Here is a 19,841-nt window from a genome sequence, read left to right as displayed (position 1 = left end):
GTATCGTTATCAATCAAATGAAGATGAGCTTAGGGGCAGAATAAATATCCGTTTGTTGAGTGCGAGTACGAGGACCAACGATTGATCCTTTTTCCTGTTTCTTCTCTAGTGCAGGCAGTAAAAGAGAACAGAATGGTATCTATTTGCCGCGATTACCCCTCATATGGCCCTAAAGCACCCTAAAGACGAACGCCTAACCATATGAACGTAACCTCGGACTATTGTCATGGACCTAAAGTTCCATCATGCTTCTAAGTCTGAACCCTAAATCCAAGTACCTATGATCTATCGGTAGGATGAAGTGCTTACAGGCTACAGCCTTCCACACCTGCTGTAGCACAAACTCAATTCCAAGAACGATGCCTGCTTTCTGTGCCCCACAATATTGAGCTATTCTTTACTTCTTTCTTCCCTTCTCATAATTTCATAAATCGGTATGGATGATCATGACAAATGTGAAATGCATTCAACTTTCTGCATTTTGACATGCTGGATGCGGTACCTATCATCCAGGAGGCCATTGTGGGTACAGACAGGACTACGATGAACATCACATCCTTCCCACTGATCACCGTTTCACACATCCCAAAGTGGTTTACCATGCATCACCGGTCCGAAGACTACATTCTACGGGATCTTCTTACCTGTAGAACGATGAGCAAATTGGTATGGTCCCTTCAATCAATCTTACTTGTGAATCTGCGATCCCATAGCTATCTTCGAGACTTTAACGCATATAGTCTACACGAATGATTGAATGGCAAAGACGCCTCGGTAAATTTAGGCCGTATTCTGTAACCACCAAAAAGCCTTCTCCCCGGAATCTCACAGTAGCACCGGGTGTACCTGTACCTGTCTGTACCCGTGCCAATTGCCATCTCAACAACATTACGAATGAAGATAAGATGAATGAATGCATGTGATAACAGGAATGACAACCAAGATTCCAAGTGTTCATGTCTTCGGCAGTGGCCGCGTCAAGACGAAGGTGTTAGGCAGTTTTATCGAGATTACAATTTACGAGTGATGATTGAGGGGACCTGCCGTATTCTTTCTTGGGGGCTCCCCCAGTTCTTTCCCATATTGATAATTAATTTGGTGATTTCACTAATTTATTGAAAAGAGGCAAAGAGGGGCCAGCCTTTTTGGATCATTACCAAATACAAACACCACTTTAAATTCGGACTTCAAGTCTTTCCATCCCGATTTTCCATTCGTTGACAGGGGAGTTGGTTACGATACTGTCTCCTGCCTCTTACAAACTGGGAGGATTAGCAGCGACATCATATCATAATTCATACGTCCGTCTCTTCTATTGAACTTCCTTGGATTTTCCCATTCTATCTTAGAGAAACTGTCCTGCAAGCACTTTGGAAAGTTCCCGGTTCTAGGCAAAAGAATATCTCCCCTTCATTTTGCCTAGATACGTACTGGCCTTCTCATCTTGTAGCAATAGGTACCTATCAGTACTGTATGTTTGACCGGGATTCCGGAAACCAGCCGTTTCGAGTTCCCTGCTATCACCTCCCGGCATACTCACTTGCGGGTCTTTTCTTGTCAAACCTTAGCTTGCTTGAGTCCTTGACACCCCATACAGCAACATCCACGGTCCCATAAATCCATCATCACCCATTATCCCTCCTTCTACGCCTGCATGAGGTGAATACCCTCACACCTGTCTAACACTTCGGTAAGAGAAATTTGGGATTTATTGGGAATCACGTCTATACCCTTACCTATCACTCTACCCTACCTATCTATATCCACACCCACAGCAAATTTATAGGCCAATCCAACATTATTACCCATCTAATACCTAATGCTTTAAAGATTCTGGTCTGGAAGGGCGTTCATCCTTCTCTGGCATCACTTGCACTAATTTATACTTTTTGATTGTGGCGCGACCCTAGATCAATTCAAGCGTCTATCGAGTGCGGAGTACTCCCTCTAAGTATCTGTACATACAACTACCATCTTCAGTCGATTTTGATCAAATATTGCATCAAAAGAAATTATACCATCTGTCAAAGGTAGTCAATCCTCTTTCCTTTTCTATGGGGCAACACTTTCTCCATCTATGATACAATATTAGTATACCCCAACCTTGATCAATTGGTATGTGAGAAGTAGGCGCATGCGATGCTACTCATGATACATGTAATGATAGATGGTTAGCTGACCCTGATCTACTTCCGCAGTTTCGCTCTTCGAAATCCTTGAACTTCCGATACTCCACCATTCTGTCTCAAACTTCCAGCTTCGTGGCCCCTAGAATTAGTCTGATCAAAATCCAATTCGTGCTTATTCTGGACTTAAAACGTGCCCCCTCATCTGGATGCGGCCAAGTGATCGAATTTTGGCTTCACGACACTCCGCTTCCTCAGATCCATTCTCAATATATCGACGATCCTCACTGAAAGAAGTTCTTTTTTCACATCGGATACTCGACAAATAGGCGCCTACAACCGCGACACGACATCGTATAAGGAAGCCGAATTCGCATTTCAAAATAGGATATGTCCCAAGACCTTGGAACTAGGAGACTACTCCCCCAAAGCTCACAAATGCAGAACTTTTCGTTTGCGCCAACAAACTTTGGCCCAAGAGAGAATCAAAAGAGTGCGCGATCTTGCTTTCGTTTGGGCATTTTGGAGTTGACATGGGCTGATATATCTTAGATTATGTCTTTGTTGACGAACATAATCGCCACAAGCGTTTGAAGGGTATGAGATGACCTCGGTCTATGCGCATTCCTCTACTAATACAACATAGTGATGCGAGCTTGTGAAGGATGTCGAAGAAGAAAAATTAAGTGTGATGCTGCAACAACGAACACCTGGCCATGCTCCGCTTGCACAAGGCTCAAGTTGGGCTGTGTCCCCCCAACAGTGAACTACGATCGCGATTTCCAGCAGAGCAATCAGACTTTCGAAGCAGAAGCGCCGCAATATGATAGTGGTGGGAATCCCAACGGTGGATACCATCAGCAAGTTCCAATACAACAGCAAATGACAGGCCCCTCAAAGGTGGTACCACCAATTTATACACAACAACCTCCATATCCCGATCCAAATAACATGTATCAATCAATTCCATACGGAGGACCCTCGAGTGCGCATAGTCAACAGAGTATGCATTACAATAGTCTTCAAACTCCAGTCAGCGCACTCAGCCAACACACGGAATATTCGCCACAAGCGGTATATCCCATAGCCCCTCTTCAGCAGCAAACACATGATTCACCGGAAAATTATACCCATAGTGAATACAGCGGGGAGGATTTGGCCGACTTGCTAGGAGAACTCAAGATGAACCCCGCAGGCACAGGTAAGCGATTTGCTCGTCAAGTTAAGTTGTAGTTCTGATGAAGAAACAGCTCCATATTTGAACAACAAGAACAGGACCAGAGCATTGGTAGAAGAACCAGCCTTCGAAGACATCGATGAATACAAAAACGCTCTACCCCCAATTACATTGAGCGCAGATATGAAGATCAGAATACCTCCCGAGTTGCTTCCAGACGAACAAACTATCCTTCATTATTTTGAGATGTACTTCACCAATGTACATCCATATGTACCTGTCCTCAACAAAACTTTATTTTACCAACAATGGCATACGAATCGAGATGCTATCTCACCTCTAATATTGGAAGCCATTTTTGCAATCGCTGGAAGGCTTGATGATGAACCAGCGCAGGGCCACCAGTGGCTCGCCCTTGCTTCTAGTAAGACTTCATCTTGCAACTAAACAAAACATTACACTAATTTCATATAGAACATGCTGATGCTTTTATGGATGTTCCGCGATTGAGCACTCTTCAAGCAAACCTCATAATACTTAAAGCAAGAGAATCCGCTCCAAAGCGTGGATATTATTATCGTTCATGGATGACTGTAGTAGCATGCGTTCAAATGGCCAAGGATCTGGGTCTAGATGAGCACTACGGAGACCACAAAGCGGGTCGATCATGCGGTTCTGATCTTGCTGACTGCATTACCAAAACTCGAATCTGGCAAACCATATTCGTTTGTGAATTGATGATCGGTTCTCCACAAGGCCGGACGGATCTCGCGGTCGACATGGAAACACTTGACTTGAGTGTTCCCAGAACTGGGATCGACAACGGAGAACTCACTATTACGCGCAACTTTACTTGGTTCACTCGTGTTGTTCGCAATGTTCGGAGAATGAATAACGTTTACGCAAAAGTCAAGAAGAGAAAGGAGTGGGGTATCGATCCAGACTTCGTACAACTGAACCCTTCCTTCGAAACTTGGATGAATGATCTTCCCGAAAACTTACAGATTGATTTTCCAGCGGACGGATCCCCTCCATGGCTACCTACTCATTTCATTGGCAATCTTCACTCCTACTATTACCTGAGTATTATCATGCTTCATCGTCCACAACTCACTTTCATGGAACCAGGAATGGACGGGTGGAAACACCACATGCTCATATGTTATAATTCTGCGAAACTCTTATGCAGACTTCAAGAAAGTGTCTTACAGTCATTTGGATTAACTGGTCTATTATGCATGCAACGGGGAATCAACTTCACTATCTATTGTGTTCTGACTTGCACAGTTCTTCACTTGGTATGTACAAAGGCCAGCATACTGACTGTTTTTCAGGATATGTTGACAATCTTATAGGTTGCGATCACATCCCCGGATCCGGACTTGAACTCAGACGCCCGGGAATATTTCACCAGACATATGAGAATCCTGGAAAAATGTACCAGCTCATGGCCCATGCCAGATATGCAACAACAAATTGAGTCACTCAGGCAGGCATTTTCAGCTGATATTAGGAAACCTTTCGTTCTGAAGCCATCTTTCCCTTACGGGAGCCCAGCCGCACCACCCCACACTAGTCCTGCAAGAGGAAATGTTCAACAGTATCGACAAGGAAGTACCTCGTTGGAGAGTCAAAATTTGGGACATCAAAATGCCCAACAGCAACAAGTCAGTTACACAAGCCACCCCATATCACCACCCATTTCAGCCGGGGGCGTAGACACGAAAAGTGACTCTCCCGCTGTACAGTCTCTGGTCATGATGGCCACTGGTCAAAGACCCCAAGTTCCAATTACAAGCGGGCTTCAAATGGCAGATAACTCGTCATGGAACCCGTCAAGAATCTTTGAGTAAGTTAATCCCTGACCCGTACCTCCCAAGGACAAGTACTAATCATGTCATCTCAGCCAATGGAACAGCACTTTCGGTACGCCTCCCGCTTCGAGCAGCTCTGCTTCTGAAACGACCCCTCCTCTAAAAACCCCCTCTTCAGGTGCACAAGAACTCCCGACACTCCCAGAAATGCAAATTCTCCCCAACGTGAGCTTACCGCCAGGCTCACAACCTATGCCTCCACAACAATATTCTGGAGCGCCCATCCCCTCGTTTGTGAGCCCTAGTATGTGGCAAGAATCAGTCGCGAATGTGTATGAAAGCGGAATCAAACGACATTGGGATTACTCGGATCCAAATGAGATGGTAAATCCGATCGCCAAACGAAGAGGTTGATAGCCTTGCTTTGGTAAAAGATGAAAGGTGAAAGGTCATAGGTACGAATTCGTACGATTAATGAAGGACAATCGATTTCGATTTCAAGAGAGCCAAACCCGTATCCACCTTATACGCACAATTCCTTTTTGCCAGGAGATTAATAGTCTAGTTTCTATTTCGTACGGACGGTTCGATAGATCAGATGGATCTAATTTTGGGTATACATACGTCTTGGCTCGATCGACGTGTCACGAATTTCGATAATATTCAGGGTAAATTTTCGCATCATATCGGATTTTTCACATTCTGTGTCAACAAATTATCAAATGAGTACATAAATAACTCTGCATACACAATTTCGAGGAACATGGGAGGAAAAGGTCGGATTCATCAGATAGGGAGTCATACACTGGACAGGATCGCTGAATTGGCTTGAAAGCGGGATGAAGAGGGAGCAATTGGGCGTATCATTGGGTTTGGAATGGCTGGAAAAGTGTTTGTCATTGTCCAAGATAATTATTGCCAGGTTGCTTGGAGACCTTGGAAACTTGACATTGTATAATGATGAAATGGTGGGTATGGAAACGGAAGTAGAAAATGGTGTTAGGCTAAAAGATGGTGTGCCGATGCTGTGTCTTGCGGCGAGAAGTGCCGTGGCACACGGTAGGAAATGGAATGACTTGTATGCTTGATATATTATTATGTTCTCATAAGCTGGTGGCTGCATTGTATGTTTGTGTTTCAACGGTGCATTTGGGCCTCTTAGAAATGACGACTTGTCATATCTTTAGTTATGTGTATATGGGAGAAATGGAAGCGGGATTAGAAAGAGTTGCACATACAAGTACATTTATGCGGGTCACAAAGACACATACGAGGTGAAAAGGAGAAAAGCTGCAAAACTGCGAGATATTATTGAACTGAACCTAACCCGAAACAGAATCCCAACCCAAAGTCATACCGAACCAAATAAACTCGATTCAAATCAAAAGCAAAGGGGAAGCCACTAAACTGATAAAAAGAACCCTCAAAATAACAGAACCGTAAAGATTATAACCAAACCACAACAAATAATAGTGAGCCGTGAAACCCTGACACCCCATCATTTCAGTTCCTAAAAGTGACGGGGTTTCAGCTCATGTAACATAGCTACTGTCTTCCGACTTCCCATGTCTTTCTCCACGTTCCTAGAGAGATCATCGTTTGAATACCCAAGTGTGACATTCTTCGAACTCCCAAAAGTCCCAACTTCCACCAAGCTGTACAGAAACCCACCTCCCAGCGCCAATAGAATCCCGACCATATGAGCGCATCCTGCGGACGATGCATTTGCATCTCTGAAAATGACAATCGAAATCGCAATCGAGATGACTTGTTTAATATTCCCCAACACAGCCATCGTAAGCGCGCCTGCTTTCTTATTCGTGGTGAAACTCGACCAGTTTAAGAGGAATGCTACGAGGCCGTTTGTGAGGATGAGAAGGATACCGGAAGAGGAGGTTGAGAGGGGAGAAGAAGTGGATGATATATGTTTTACGAGGAATTCGTCGATTTCGCCGTTCATGTAGGACCAGATGGTGGCTTGGATGCCGGCGAGAGGGGCGACGTGGTGGATGATTGTTAGAGCAGGAATGGAGAGGTGGGTTTGCAGGGAGTGGGTGGAGAAGGTTTTGCAGGCGGACAAAAGGGCGCCGAGGAGACAGAGGATCGTGGTGTCGAGGGTGAGGGTGAGGGAGTCGTGGGAGACGAGGAGGACGCCGAGGGTGAGGGGGAGGAGGGAGATCATGGTGAGAGGGGAGTAGGGTTTTGTGTGTGCTTTGAAGAAGAGGGAGAGGAAGAGGACGAAAATCGGGATGCTGGAGCGGATTACTAGGTGATCCGGGATAGTCATTATTCCACTGCTGGGGGATTAGATGGGTTTGAATGGAAGACTGATGAGAGGGAGGGAGAATTGGAGACTTACAGTGATACATTGCTGACCGCAATATTGATCGTGTATAAGATCGAAAATAAGAGTATATAGTAATTCTTTCTTTGACTTCGATATTCAAAATTTTGAGAATCGAGTCGTTGAGAAACATATGTGCCCATTGAGGAACATAGTGCGTGCCAGGCTGTGAGAAGCCATGGGTATGGATACTGTAAATTGTTAGTAGAAGAACTTGTTTTTGAGGAGAGATCAAAGAACGTGCTTGACAGAGAACACTTTTGTTTAAGAGTGTGAGAAGCAAATTGAGAGCTAGGTAGATTATGAGATGGGATTCGGGAGTGTTGAGTGAGCAAGTGTAGCGAATCATGGCGGCTGTGAGGGGTGTACTGGAGATGGAGTGGTGAGAGATCGAGACGCCATTTTGTAGCGAAACAGTTGAAGTCTGACAAAATTCGAAGGCAGTAGCCATCAAAATTGGCTTCTTATTGTCACAATTCACTTCAATAAGGGTGAGTCGCAATCGAGGCTTGTGAATCTCGAGAGAATAATCGACTGCACCTTCCCAAAGAAATTTCGTTGAAGGAGGTGGTTTCCGAAATAGGGTTGATATGAGTAAAACAGGCGAGGAAAAATACTCTATAAAATATCGTAGCAATCCATTAAGTAATCGTCAGTTCGATCCCATTGCATCTCCTCGAAGCTATTGATATGCTGCGAGTATTCATCTGTACACCCTGCTCAACGAATTAGGAAATCTGCATGTGATTGTGCCAATGAAAGAGGATATCAAGAACTTACAATCCATTTCCTCTGTGATTCTCTGGTTTTCTGGATCAAAGAAAAGCCCAGGAGAAGGAGTCTCGGCGGGAATTGGAGCGGCGGGTCGATGAGGACAGAACTGGATAGGTGCCGAGACCGGCGAGAAGAATGGCGAGGGAGGTTGTTGCTGTGCATGGAGGAAGTAAGGAGGAAGAGGCATTAGCGATGGTACTGCTGGTGCCGGTGCGGGTTGCCCAAAAGGTGCAGAAGAGAAGAAGTTTGAAGCGACAGAATTCGGTGCTGGTGCTGTTGCCGGTACAGGAGAGGCAAAGGAGAAGGAGAAAGGTGCCGAACCAAACATTGGCGCTGGCGCGGGGGATGCGACAGCGGCAGGGACTTGTGGAGGCTGAAGAAAGGTAAACAGAGAGGAAGCCGGGAAAATTGGCGCTGGTGCTGGTGCCGAAGGCCCCTGGGGAAGTGAAGACGAGGAAGTCGGTGCGAACGCAGATGGGGTGGTAGAAGGGGTGTAGGAAGGAATATTTCCATATGGAATTGGAGCAGCCGCCGCTGTGGGTGGAAGGAAGGACGATGGAACGTATGGCGGTGGAAGGTGAGGAGCTGTTGCCGGGGAAGAGGTTGATGGTTGGTTGGATAGGCTACCTGCTATTGAGAACGGAGTGCCATTATTTCGCTTTGGTGGTGGGAGGTGAGGAGCTGGTGTTGGAGAAGAGGTTGATGGTTGGTTGGATAGGCTACCTGCTATTGAGAACGGAGTGCCATTATTTCGCTTTGGCGGTGGAAGGTGAGGAGCTGGTGTCGGAGAAGAGGTTGATGGTTGATTGGATAGGCTACCTGCTATTGAAAACGGAGTGCCATTATTTCGCTTTGGTGGTGGGAGGTGAGAAGCTAGTGCTGGGGAAGAGGTTGATGGTTGATTGGATAGGCTACCTGCCATTGAGAATGGGGTGCCATTGTTTCGCTTTGGCAGTGGAAGGTGAGTAGCTAGTGTTGGAGAAAAGGTTGATGGCTGATTGTATGGGCTACCTGCCATTGAGAATGGAGTGCCATTGTTGCGCTTTGGTGGAGCTACCGCTGGAGGAGGGTTGGCGGGATTGGGGACGACTGGAGCTGGAGCTGGAGTGCCGAACGTCGAATTTCCATTCTTTGTGGTAATAGAAGTGGCGGCTGCCTTCTTTCCTGGAGCAAAAGCATTGGCTACCCATGCAGCGTTGGGTGGGAGATCAAGACCCATTGTGAAATGAGAGAAGGAGAAAGCTTTGAGAAATTGTATTATAGCAGGTAAATTGCTGATGGGACAGCAAAAATTAATATTATAAACTTCTTTGAATCGCTTTCGTATGAAGAAAAAATGAAGAAAGAAGGATTGAGAGAAATGCCAAAAGTCCTACTGATATATCTTTGCGGTACAGCTCAACCATGCCTTTTACACTAGCAAGTAATTGATTCTATTATGGTGAATACAATTGACACGACTGTACAATCGGAATGATTCGCTTGGCCACGAATACAATAAGATTAGGCTCGAAAGTGAATATCATGAAAGGAAGATTCGCTTTTCTTTTCTTGAGCAATGGCGTCTAGCTTATTGTCTCTCGTAGAATGGAACAATAGAATGGCCAACATTACTGAAGACTGTGCAAACAACAAGTGAAGCAAATTGCTAGGCGAGAAAGAAGTCTCGCAGACCACTCTCCAAATTTAATGGAGAGGAGACAGCTAGGTGGTCTTGATGAACGAGAGCAGTAGCTTGTTGTTTGGACTATGCTTATTGCAGCACTCCATATTATCCTCGAAGCATGGCATATTCAGCTTTATTTATTGTATTGTAAGTGCCAAACAGAGCAAAAGGTTTAGATGGTGATCGAATTCTAGGACTTTGCTTCGGTCTGATTCGAGTGAGATAATTCCACATTGTGCTGTCATTGATGTCTAAAGTCATTGGATAAAACACAAGCAAAAGCCTGCGAAGGACGAAGATGCAGCAATGGAATCATAGTATCCAGCAGTTCCGAACGAAAGAACGGGACATTGCAGAAAAAAGCGACCTACCGTTAGGTTCATCGTTCCGGGTAGCCTCTGAAACCCAAGTTGTGAATGAAACACCCAGGCTCATCATTCAAGAATGGCAATGATTGAAGAAAAGTCGTCAAGCTGCGCCCAAGCATTGCGACCTCTGCCCCTGAGCTGGTGGGAGGGGGAAGCGGTGAGATCATGCTACCACCATGAACAAGGCCGGCCTACCGTTTCATATGAGCATTCGTACAGATTATTGATCTATGGATCTGAATAGGCATTGATTTAGTTAGAAGTAATCCGTGCAATAGCTGAAGCTGGAATACTAGAGTCCAGTAAAGCGCTGCAAGATCTCCATCGGATGTGACTGCAGGAGATAGTTGGAGGCAATCTAATGACCATAGACAAAGGCATTCCGTTTTTGTATTCCACGTTTGTTTAGACTTCGAACCTAAGATCGACTGATGGAATACTGTATCATCTCTGTGGGCTGAAAGAAAGGGGGGTACCTTCTCAACTGAGGGACAGCAGAGCAGAGGCACGTCTCCGATTGCGCCTCAAAGGTCGTGAAGTGTCGCCACATCCATGATGAACGACACGATCTCTATGTGTTTGTTTGAAGTCCTTTGATACGAGACGTGCTATGTTCGAGTTAATCCGCATATTCAGAGGCATCGGTCTACCAAGCACGCTGCGATCAAAGTTGGGAATTGACAGATCATGTGATATACTTTCAAAACACTATGCTTTGATTGGTCATGCAGGAACCTTAGGGTTATGTGTCATTAAATATCGTTCGACAGCATAGTATTGGCCAATCATAATCCCAGCATACGCTTACTCCGTGACAGGGAAACCTATATTTTGTTGCATGTCTAACATATTCTCAGTCAGGTGGAAGTTTATCACAGGACCCAGGGGAATTCTTTGGAGCTAGAAATACAAGTCAGTTGCTCAACGACACTGGTACACCCACCATATATGCATTGGACCTTCGCATAGTTACTAATGTCAAGCTTAATCATCTATAATAAGTAACATTGTCAATAACGATTGATAATGTTTTCTTAATTTGACTGTCTCTTTGTGTTAGAATCTTAGGATTGCCCCGTGCTAGGTGGTACGCGGTGTATTTTTTGGGCCTGAGGGCACCAGCAACGCCAGATGAACTGTTTAGTCTGAGTAGGAATATTCAAGCTAGTTTTGCACATCTACCTTTTGACTGCTTCACTGCGACTCCACACGCCGTATGAGAGCGGTTCAATGCTCCCGATAGCCTCCTCCCAGTCGTGTCGCTGATCTATCAAGTATGATAGGGACCGCTACGTTTGACCAATACTCCTTAATGTATACTTTCAATCGCTTCACAAACCTTCAACAATTAAACTCTCATGGTACAGAGTCGTTCCTTCCGATAGTTCGGGAATAGGCAGTTGCCGAATGACGATCTAGCATCGATAATAAAGATGGCAGCGTACGGTACTTCCTTCCTAGTGTGATGTGTCCTTCTAGCCGTTGGTATCATGCTGTCAAGACCTCGTTCTAGACCTTTGGTTAGGATCTCATATTCATATCTGCAATAGACCAATGTGTTTCCGTACTAAACCGCAAGTGTGTGAAGTTGGCATGATCTAAGGTCATGATCAAGATAAAATCACTGGGCCATTGGAGGCAAGTGCGATCACTTCCCACTCCAGTTAGATTATACAAGATTTTAACTCTACATTGATGGCTGAAAAGATGATTGGCTCATCCGATATCGTCGAATTGAAAAGGAATTCTTGGCGAGTCGACTCAATTTTCAAGTAGTACATGTCAATGTATTCTAGCTGCCGAAGCTAGGCGCCAACCCATAGAAACTTGATAACTGGATCTTCCAATCAAAACTTTCAGAGCTATGTCAAATGAGTTTGTTGCACATCTGATCTTATCAGTTTGCAAGGTATACCCTAACAAGCACTCTGTCAAGCTCAATGCTTAGATGTTGCTCGTGAATCCGCTTCATGGCCATTCCCTATTCATCAATCATTGGGCCCATCCTCGCCGCCTGTGCATGACTAATAACTATCTCCTTTGCGCCAATCATGCTTGAATCAAGAGAACCTAATCATAAGGAGTATTCATACAAGAGCTTTAGTCAAATGAGTCTATCTCTATCTCTCTCCGCTATATTACAAAGATCGCCTATCTTAGAATCTTCCAAAGCTTTCCAATTACTCTAGAATACGCCAACATATCGTCATGTGTATATCTCCTCATTCCAAATTGTATGAATAGATATACTTTTTGACAAGTTCCTGCGATTCTGCTACACTGAGAGAATCTGAAGAAAACCCCAACTCCTCTTAGTTTCGTTGATAGTGATATACTAAGGTCAATCAAAATCGATGACAGCTTCCAACTAGTCTACTGCACTTAGTCCTCGTTTGTAGCATGACCATCATGTCCTAACATCACAAACCACCACTAACAAAAGTCTAAAATCGATATTCTTCCCTCGTAGTTTCTCACTTCCTAACATCCAATAGTTCCACACTAAGCAAAATCACGCTTATCACTCCTATATAAACCCCCACCTCCCCTCCCATTTCCCATTTCCTTTTCCTTCTTCTTTCCTCTGCATCACACACCAGATATACCAAGTCGATAGCTACTTTGAGTCTTTCCTCGGAAACCACCAAGTCCATCGTTACTTTGAGTGATCTCCTGTGCGATACATTGAAAAGTTCTACCGAGTCAATCGCTACCTTGAGTGTTTCTTCGGAATCTACCAGGTCGATGGATACTTTGAGTGTTCTTTTTTTGGCTATACACTTTTGCTATACAATTTTTGCTATAATTTTTTGATCAAGTGATCTTTTTTCGCCATAAATTATGTCCAGGATTTGAAGTGTAAGTTTTTCTTTTTTTGCCCTTGTGAATTGTGTTTGCTGGGATGGTAGGTTGGTATTCTTCTTCTGTGGAATTTTATATTGTGCTTTCTTTTCTTGATACCAATCTGTCATTTCATGCTTTTATCATCCGCGTAGAAAATCAATCCACACTTTCCATTTTTAAGGACCTCGAGCATCTTTTGAACATGACTTTTAGGCTAGAGAGAAATTTTTCTCGACTCTTTCATGTTCACTAATATGAAGTGACGAAGGAAATGCCACTTCTCACATTCCACCCAAAGGCAAGGTGAAAATTTCACGCGCCATGCCATTTTTGTCATGTCTAAAAGTGCTTCTCCATTTCGTCATCTAATTGAGCATCGTGGTTGAATTCGAAATTTCAAACTTTGATCCGGCGTTAAGTCTACTCAATCGTGAGATGATTGACTAATCTTTACCTTCCTTTCTCTCCTAGTCTCTTCTCGCTTCCCTGTATCTCGTGTATGCCGCATCACATATAATTACAACGCCACATTGCTCAATACTAAGGTCTCTTTCCCCTCATCCAAATCTCTAGTTCCATATGCCAGCAGTTAAAAGGCACCAGTCTAGATCTAGAATGCAGAGAGGCACCTCGAGAGCGTATCAGAAAACAGGAGCAAAAATTACGTAGTAGTATATAGCTGATGAGCTCTCAATCTACACACCCCATTTTCTCTCTTTCGTAGCGAAAGAAAGCTTGTTGCTAGGGTGCAGTGTTTCCAATTGAAAATAGCTTCTATGAAAGGAATAATCCAGCCATCATTGTGAACGATAAGAAACAAAAGAAGAGTCGTACAATAGCTGCAGCTGATTTTTTCCACCAAGATCCCTCGAATGATAAATATTTGTTATGTAGCAGGAAAAAGAAGATAAATAGGGAGGAAGAACTCTGTAAGTAAGGACTTTGCAAAGACAACATTCATAAAAGAGATAAAGGGGAAAATAAAGTCTACAACATGATTATTCAGCAAATCCTATCAAGCAGAAGTTAATGCACAATCATCGCAATCATCGTAATAGTTGCTCTCAATAAATTCAATCTAGGTATCATCTGCAGCTGCACTGAGGAATACATGAAAAGGGAACATATGAAAAGTTAGATAAATATATACCAACCACAAATGGCATGTCAATAAAATAGTTCATATACATAGTAAAAGGCAGTGAAAGATAGGAAAAGAGCAGTTAATAAACGCAATAGATAGCACACCTCGGAACTCTGAAAGGGGAAGAAAGGGGCCAAATGTGCAAACGAAAGAAAACGCATTGACTCTAGAATTCTACACGACAATGATGTCATAATATTACAATACGCAAACGGAAAGGATTTGCGTTAATAAAAGAAGTTCTAGAGGAGAATCGCAAGAAAGGGCATACTTTAACTCGCTATTTTGCTTATTAATCAAATGGGTAGTACATCAGATACTTTCATCCACTCCTTAACCTTCGCTTCCTTGCCCCTAAACCTTGCCTTTCTAAACTAGTCCAAGGTAAAACGCTTATACAATCCAACTCCATTAGTAGAGTATGGGACTCTATTGTTCCATTCACCCAAACGCCTTATCATAAAATCAATGTGTATCTTGATACCCACCATGAACGCCTCGAAACAAAATCTTATATCCACCAAGTACAGTCCTATCAGCTGATTGGGCTGCGTGGTAATCCAATAGGTCTTCGTTTTTTCCTTTGCATTCTTCTCAATTTGAGCACCATACTTCCAGCGTCAAACTCCTTCTTTTTAGGATCCCACGCGGCGACGACATCAAAGACCAGGAAAGCCCTGTCAGACTCCAGTTCGACAAATCCAGATACCGTGATAGAACCCCTCGGATGAAGGTTTTGAGTTGGCTGCAACTTTCTGTTGGCCTCGACATACTTTAATTTGGCTGCCATGATGGGTTTCGCAAACCCTGCATGAATGTCCCTGATACTGCTTACGAGTGCAGGGAAGATCTCCTCTATCACGGTTGATTTTCCGGGTCCTGTAATATCCCTAATTTCTTTACTTTTGTCATCCAGATGCTGCTGTGATGGCTCATCCTTCGCATCTAGTGGTCCTTGAACACCCCCTGGTACCTTTTGTTGTCCTTTCAACTCCTTCATCATTCTCTGTGACCGAGCTAACATCTGCTCCAGTGACTGTTGAGCAGGACTCGTTTGAACTTCCACGCCAAAGATTCCTGCTATGCTTCTGAGTTCTTCTGCCGCCAGGACTTTCATGAAACTCCATGAAGATTGAAAAAGGGCGGTTGGCCATAAAACATTTCGTATTTTGTATACTATTTGGGCATCGACGGGTTGTGTAACCCAGGATATTGCATCATCGGAAATTGCGATCCTGGTATACATTAGTCTCAATTCATATAATCTATGCGGGGAGTAATATACCCTGATCTTTCGAATGACGGTGGAGGAATTGAAGGAAAGTCAATATCGAGCCAAATCCTTCTGCTTTTTAGATTCTTTCCGGCGATTTGTACGACGATCGGACTGTTACTAGCATAATCCCGCATTAATTCCGTCAAGTCAACTGAAGAATGTCAGTAATCATAACGAGTAATTCAAATGAGTTGAGCAGTAGACGAACCCCTAAGTTTGTTCATAAGCTTTGTATCCTGACTAATCTTGATGAACTCTTGAAATTCTGGATCAGTTCCTCTGTAAGGAATGGTTGGCAGCTGTCTCGTAGTGCCAGGAAATGGTATGAATAATGGTGGTTCGGCCTCTTGCCATTCCTCGTCTGGTATATGTTTCGATGCCTCCTCAGCAGCCTTGTCCAAGGGACCGAGAACTAGTCTGGTGTAAACTTCAAAGCAGGCATATACCACTATAAAGCTGATGGCGACGTTTCTATGTAGCATCAGCACGTATCCTTCCTGCAGACAAACTCTGAGCATGCATACCTCATTCTAACGGGTGGTTTCCTGAAGCGAACTACATGTAGATTTGATGCCGTCCCTGCGAATCTCTGAGCATTGCTCCGCATATGTAATGAATTCGCAGCAAAACAGCTAGGTCCTGGTCTCGCCCGTATATTCGTTGCCCACGTACCCGTCAACCGGGGTTTAATGAATCGGAACATCGTGAGGGGTAGAAGTCAAGGCCCGCCTTCGAGTTGGCGAGCCCTTGATGGCAAAAATCTGTGGCGAAATGAATAGATTCTCGAGTACCACGAATGCGATGGCGATGCGAGATCCAGCAGAGTTTACAGGAGGGAATTGTTGATAATCCAGTAATAGTCGTCGGGGTATGTGTGAAAGTATAAGATATTTGGTAGTAATGCACAAGAGCGCAAGATGGACGAGGTAGATATTCTAAAAATACTGAGTCGGCATTGTGTCCATTTATCTCCGAATAAAGCAAATAAATACCTACACACAAGGAAGGCCTTTGATGACAAAATTCTCAAATTTGGATCAATAATACGGTAATATCGAAGAATAAATAGCTTCAATGGGCAAGTTTATATAATCACAATGAGTTATTATAACTATTAGAACTTTGAGTACATCATAGGTATTCTATAATATCAGCCTAATTCCGATACAGTTAGCGTCTAACTTATGCTTAGCTTGGTACAAACACCTTAACACCTTGAGGTTATCAGCGTCAACACTTCCCAGAACGTCGCTTTATTAGTATGAGCCTCTCAAATCAAATCAACATAACTCATCAAGAAATATGAAGCTCTCCTCCAGCTTCCTTTTGCCATTGTTGGCCAGTACAGTTTGTGCCGCATCAGATTCCGCTCTTGCCTATATCCTCGAAGGCCAACAAAAGCCAAACAACCTCATATCACCTCCAGCTCTTTCTCCAAATGAAGCACGCCTCGTCCTCGCGCAACGATTAGGCGTATCACAATTTCACGATGTCGGATCGGTTGGCAGTGAGGCCATTAAATACATCAATAAGTTTGGAGGTCAACTGAAATCATTATTCAACGATGCGCCAAAAGACAGGGCGGCTGAGTTGGTTATCATCGTTGAGGGTGTATCCGAAGAGACGGCTGGATCACTACTAGACTCGTTATCTTCTATCAAACCAGCATTCACAATCTCAAATCCACCTACAGCTAGGACGACAGAAAAGTTGGCAGATGATTTGGAATTGCAAGTCGGAAAGGCGAAGAAATGTACTCTTGACGATGCTATCAATCCATTCGCAGATCAATGCTGGAATGGAAAATCAAAGATTATGCACCTTGACTTGAATAGAAAATCAGAGGTATGGGTATCGTTTTATTCGTGAGGCTAATGGCTAATGTTTGCGACAGCACAAGGAGTTTATCAACACATCTTACGAACGATTGACCAAATTCGCCTCAAAAGCAGAAATGAATGTTATGGTCGTTCTCATGCCTGAATCCCGCCGAGGTAGCGGCTCTTACGGTTCTTATACTAGACCCTCACAAAAGAAGCTCTCTAGCAGACAACAATTCGAAGAACCAATGGCTGAGTTTGTCGACCATCAAGTACAAGAAGCCCCAAGTTCCAATTCTTCCCGCAACAACAATACCGTCATCAAGACAACTCTTCCCGTTTGCCACGCTTCCCTGGACTCCTGTATCTCTTCTACCAATAACTGCTCATCAATGGGCGCTTGTTATAAGAAATACACCTCCCAATCTGGGGATTGTTTCGCCTGTAGATGTGGCGTTGATTCAGGACGTGGAGGATCCGCTTGTCAAAAACAAGATATCAGTGGGCCATTCTGGTTAATTTTCCTTTCCAGTCTCGTTCTCGTTGGACTTGTTTCATGGGGAATTGGTATGCTATATAGCATTGGTGATGAAAAATTGCCTGGCGTTATTGGTGCTGGTGTTTCTTCCGGCAAGACAAGATAAATATTTGTATGACTTCTAGAAAATATGTATGCTTAGGATCGAAGATTGAGAAATTTGAAGGGCTTTCATTTTGTCAGGGTTGGCGTTTCATATGAAGAAGGGAGAGCTGGAGAGACTTGTATTTGTTTGTCTAGGCTGGCTGTATAGTGGCCAGTGTATAGACACGACGTGTCACTTATTTATAGCAATGAAATTTTATCAGTCCTTATTATCTTTTCAAAAGGCACGCACATAGATGATTTGTTATTCTTCTTGTCTCGCCCATAAGTCTTTAAAGATGTGCTTGTTCACATTCTTTCTACCAAGTGGTGGCTTAGTGTAAATGACTCGGTCCAGAATTCACGAGTGGCACTTCTTCTAATTCCCGCTATCTTCCACTATCACAACCTTTCATTCTCAATACCTTTTCAAAGAATCAAGTGACTTTTCAAAATAACAAATTGTAATTGGAAATATGCAATGTGGGAAACTCAATCTTTGGTCGTCTTTCTGTATACTTGAAGTGTGGAGAAAATCATAGGGATCTGGTTGGTTTGATGGGTTGGGGGTTATAGAACACGAAATGAGGATATACTGGAAATTTGCATTATTTCCCTGATATGTCTCCCCGAATATATAAAAAAGGTTCTTGGGATGGTTTTCTGGTAGCAATTTGATCTCAGGAACGATTATTTTGGGCTTTAGAAAGTGTAATGGAGAGGTCTTATGTAAAGTAGCACATTTTATCATGCGAGGACTGAGTGTCTTGAGCAATCGTTCTAAGTAGGAGGTCGATTTGCAAGTCTCCATTCAATTCCTTTTCGATTGTTGATTCTTCTGTCGTTGCTTCCTCACTGAATTGTTGACAACAATTTTCCATAGTTGCCGCCCGTAGCCGTGAAAACTTCGACCCTCACACTTACGTTGCCCTTTATCTTACCCATACAAGTATGCAATGCGAGATCGCAGTATATAGCATTCGCTTTAGCGCTCTTGACAAGAACCTATCAACAAACTGCTGAAAGAGGTGTTGTTTTCTATATAAGCTCTCCATGTTCACGAGAAGGCGGTCTTTTATAGCCATGGAGGGGATTTGAGTGTGCTCTGTGGCTGACATTCGTTCTTGTTCGAGTATCACTTCACTTCATTGGATTGCAATCCAAAAAAAAATACAGCAGGTGCGGCTACCCGGACTCCATTTCCTAGTTTTCGGACTCGGATTCACTAGAGACATCACGGGCATGGAGATGAATCAACCCTTCCCTACAAAACAAGACTTGAACATCTCGTAATGAAAGAATCAGCAAACGCCCAGAAGATTGGTGCGTCATGAGCCATAGAGCAATTCCTTGCTTTCCATTCTTTTGCATGACCTGTTGTTTATATACCAAAATTCCCTTCAATGGCTGGGTCTTCGTTGGGGTGGAAATTATATTCGCTGTGCAATGTATCTATCTTACGATGGAAATTAACAATAGCGTTGAGACATCGCCGAGAAATTGACAGTGATCGATTCTGATGACAGTTCGGATGTTTAGAAATGATAATGGGAGCTTTATCTATCGATTTCTGGGTGTAAATTTCTTTCTTGATAGAGATGATGTATGAGTAAATGGCTTCTGTAAGGATTAGCGGGAGCTAGAACCTTTGAAACTCGTATTTCTGCTTTTGCTATATTGCGGATATAGAAAGTAACGGGGGGGGATGGAATCTTTTACATAGCATCAACGATACGATACCATGTATTCCTAAATGTGAACGCAGAGTGTAAGAGCCGTGGATTTTTATGAGTGCGAAGCAGTATGAGATAAGATGTAGACTCTAGCAGCGGTATATATTCGATTCAACTTGGTCCAACTAAACTT

General features: G+C 43.6%; 5 protein-coding genes across 5 annotated transcripts; 2 read left to right on the top strand and 3 right to left on the bottom strand.

Annotated features, from left to right (window-relative positions):
- Nucleotides 1–1,885: 1,885 nt before the first annotated feature.
- EAF01_002879 (uncharacterized protein) lies at nucleotides 1,886–5,986 on the top strand. Its single transcript, XM_038911133.1, has 8 exons — nucleotides 1,886–2,115; nucleotides 2,199–2,619; nucleotides 2,679–2,723; nucleotides 2,773–3,327; nucleotides 3,377–3,727; nucleotides 3,778–4,601; nucleotides 4,659–5,152; nucleotides 5,210–5,986. Exons 2-8 carry the CDS (start codon nucleotides 2,517–2,519, stop codon nucleotides 5,529–5,531), a joined length of 2,694 nt encoding a protein of 897 aa, XP_038774055.1. The 5' UTR covers nucleotides 1,886–2,115; nucleotides 2,199–2,516; the 3' UTR covers nucleotides 5,532–5,986.
- A 641-nt stretch (nucleotides 5,987–6,627) lies between these two features.
- Nucleotides 6,628–7,810, bottom strand: EAF01_002878 (uncharacterized protein; the record flags this gene model as incomplete). Its single annotated transcript, XM_038911132.1, has 3 exons — nucleotides 6,628–7,411; nucleotides 7,477–7,652; nucleotides 7,706–7,810. 3 exons carry the CDS (start codon nucleotides 7,808–7,810, stop codon nucleotides 6,628–6,630), a joined length of 1,065 nt encoding a protein of 354 aa, XP_038774054.1.
- A 269-nt stretch (nucleotides 7,811–8,079) lies between these two features.
- Nucleotides 8,080–9,454, bottom strand: EAF01_002877 (uncharacterized protein; the record flags this gene model as incomplete). Its single annotated transcript, XM_038911131.1, has 2 exons — nucleotides 8,080–8,177; nucleotides 8,242–9,454. 2 exons carry the CDS (start codon nucleotides 9,452–9,454, stop codon nucleotides 8,080–8,082), a joined length of 1,311 nt encoding a protein of 436 aa, XP_038774053.1.
- Nucleotides 9,455–14,792: 5,338 nt separating this feature from the next.
- Nucleotides 14,793–16,236, bottom strand: EAF01_002876 (uncharacterized protein; the record flags this gene model as incomplete). The annotated part of the gene is made up of 4 exons (XM_038911130.1): nucleotides 14,793–15,492; nucleotides 15,543–15,684; nucleotides 15,742–16,004; nucleotides 16,058–16,236. The coding sequence occupies 4 exons, from the start codon at nucleotides 16,234–16,236 to the stop codon at nucleotides 14,793–14,795; spliced, it is 1,284 nt and encodes a 427-aa protein (XP_038774052.1).
- Nucleotides 16,237–16,591: 355 nt separating this feature from the next.
- On the top strand, nucleotides 16,592–18,214 carry EAF01_002875 (uncharacterized protein). The gene is made up of 3 exons (XM_038911129.1): nucleotides 16,592–16,670; nucleotides 16,726–17,378; nucleotides 17,428–18,214. The coding sequence occupies exons 2-3, from the start codon at nucleotides 16,836–16,838 to the stop codon at nucleotides 17,995–17,997; spliced, it is 1,113 nt and encodes a 370-aa protein (XP_038774051.1). The 5' UTR covers nucleotides 16,592–16,670; nucleotides 16,726–16,835; the 3' UTR covers nucleotides 17,998–18,214.
- The last annotated feature ends 1,627 nt before the right edge of the window (nucleotides 18,215–19,841 follow it).

This window comes from Botrytis porri (genome assembly GCF_014898465.1).
Source record: "Botrytis porri strain MUCL 3234 chromosome Unknown BPOR_003, whole genome shotgun sequence".
Classification (NCBI taxonomy): Eukaryota; Fungi; Ascomycota; class Leotiomycetes; order Helotiales; family Sclerotiniaceae; genus Botrytis; species Botrytis porri.
This window is presented reverse-complemented; position numbering and strand designations above follow the sequence as displayed.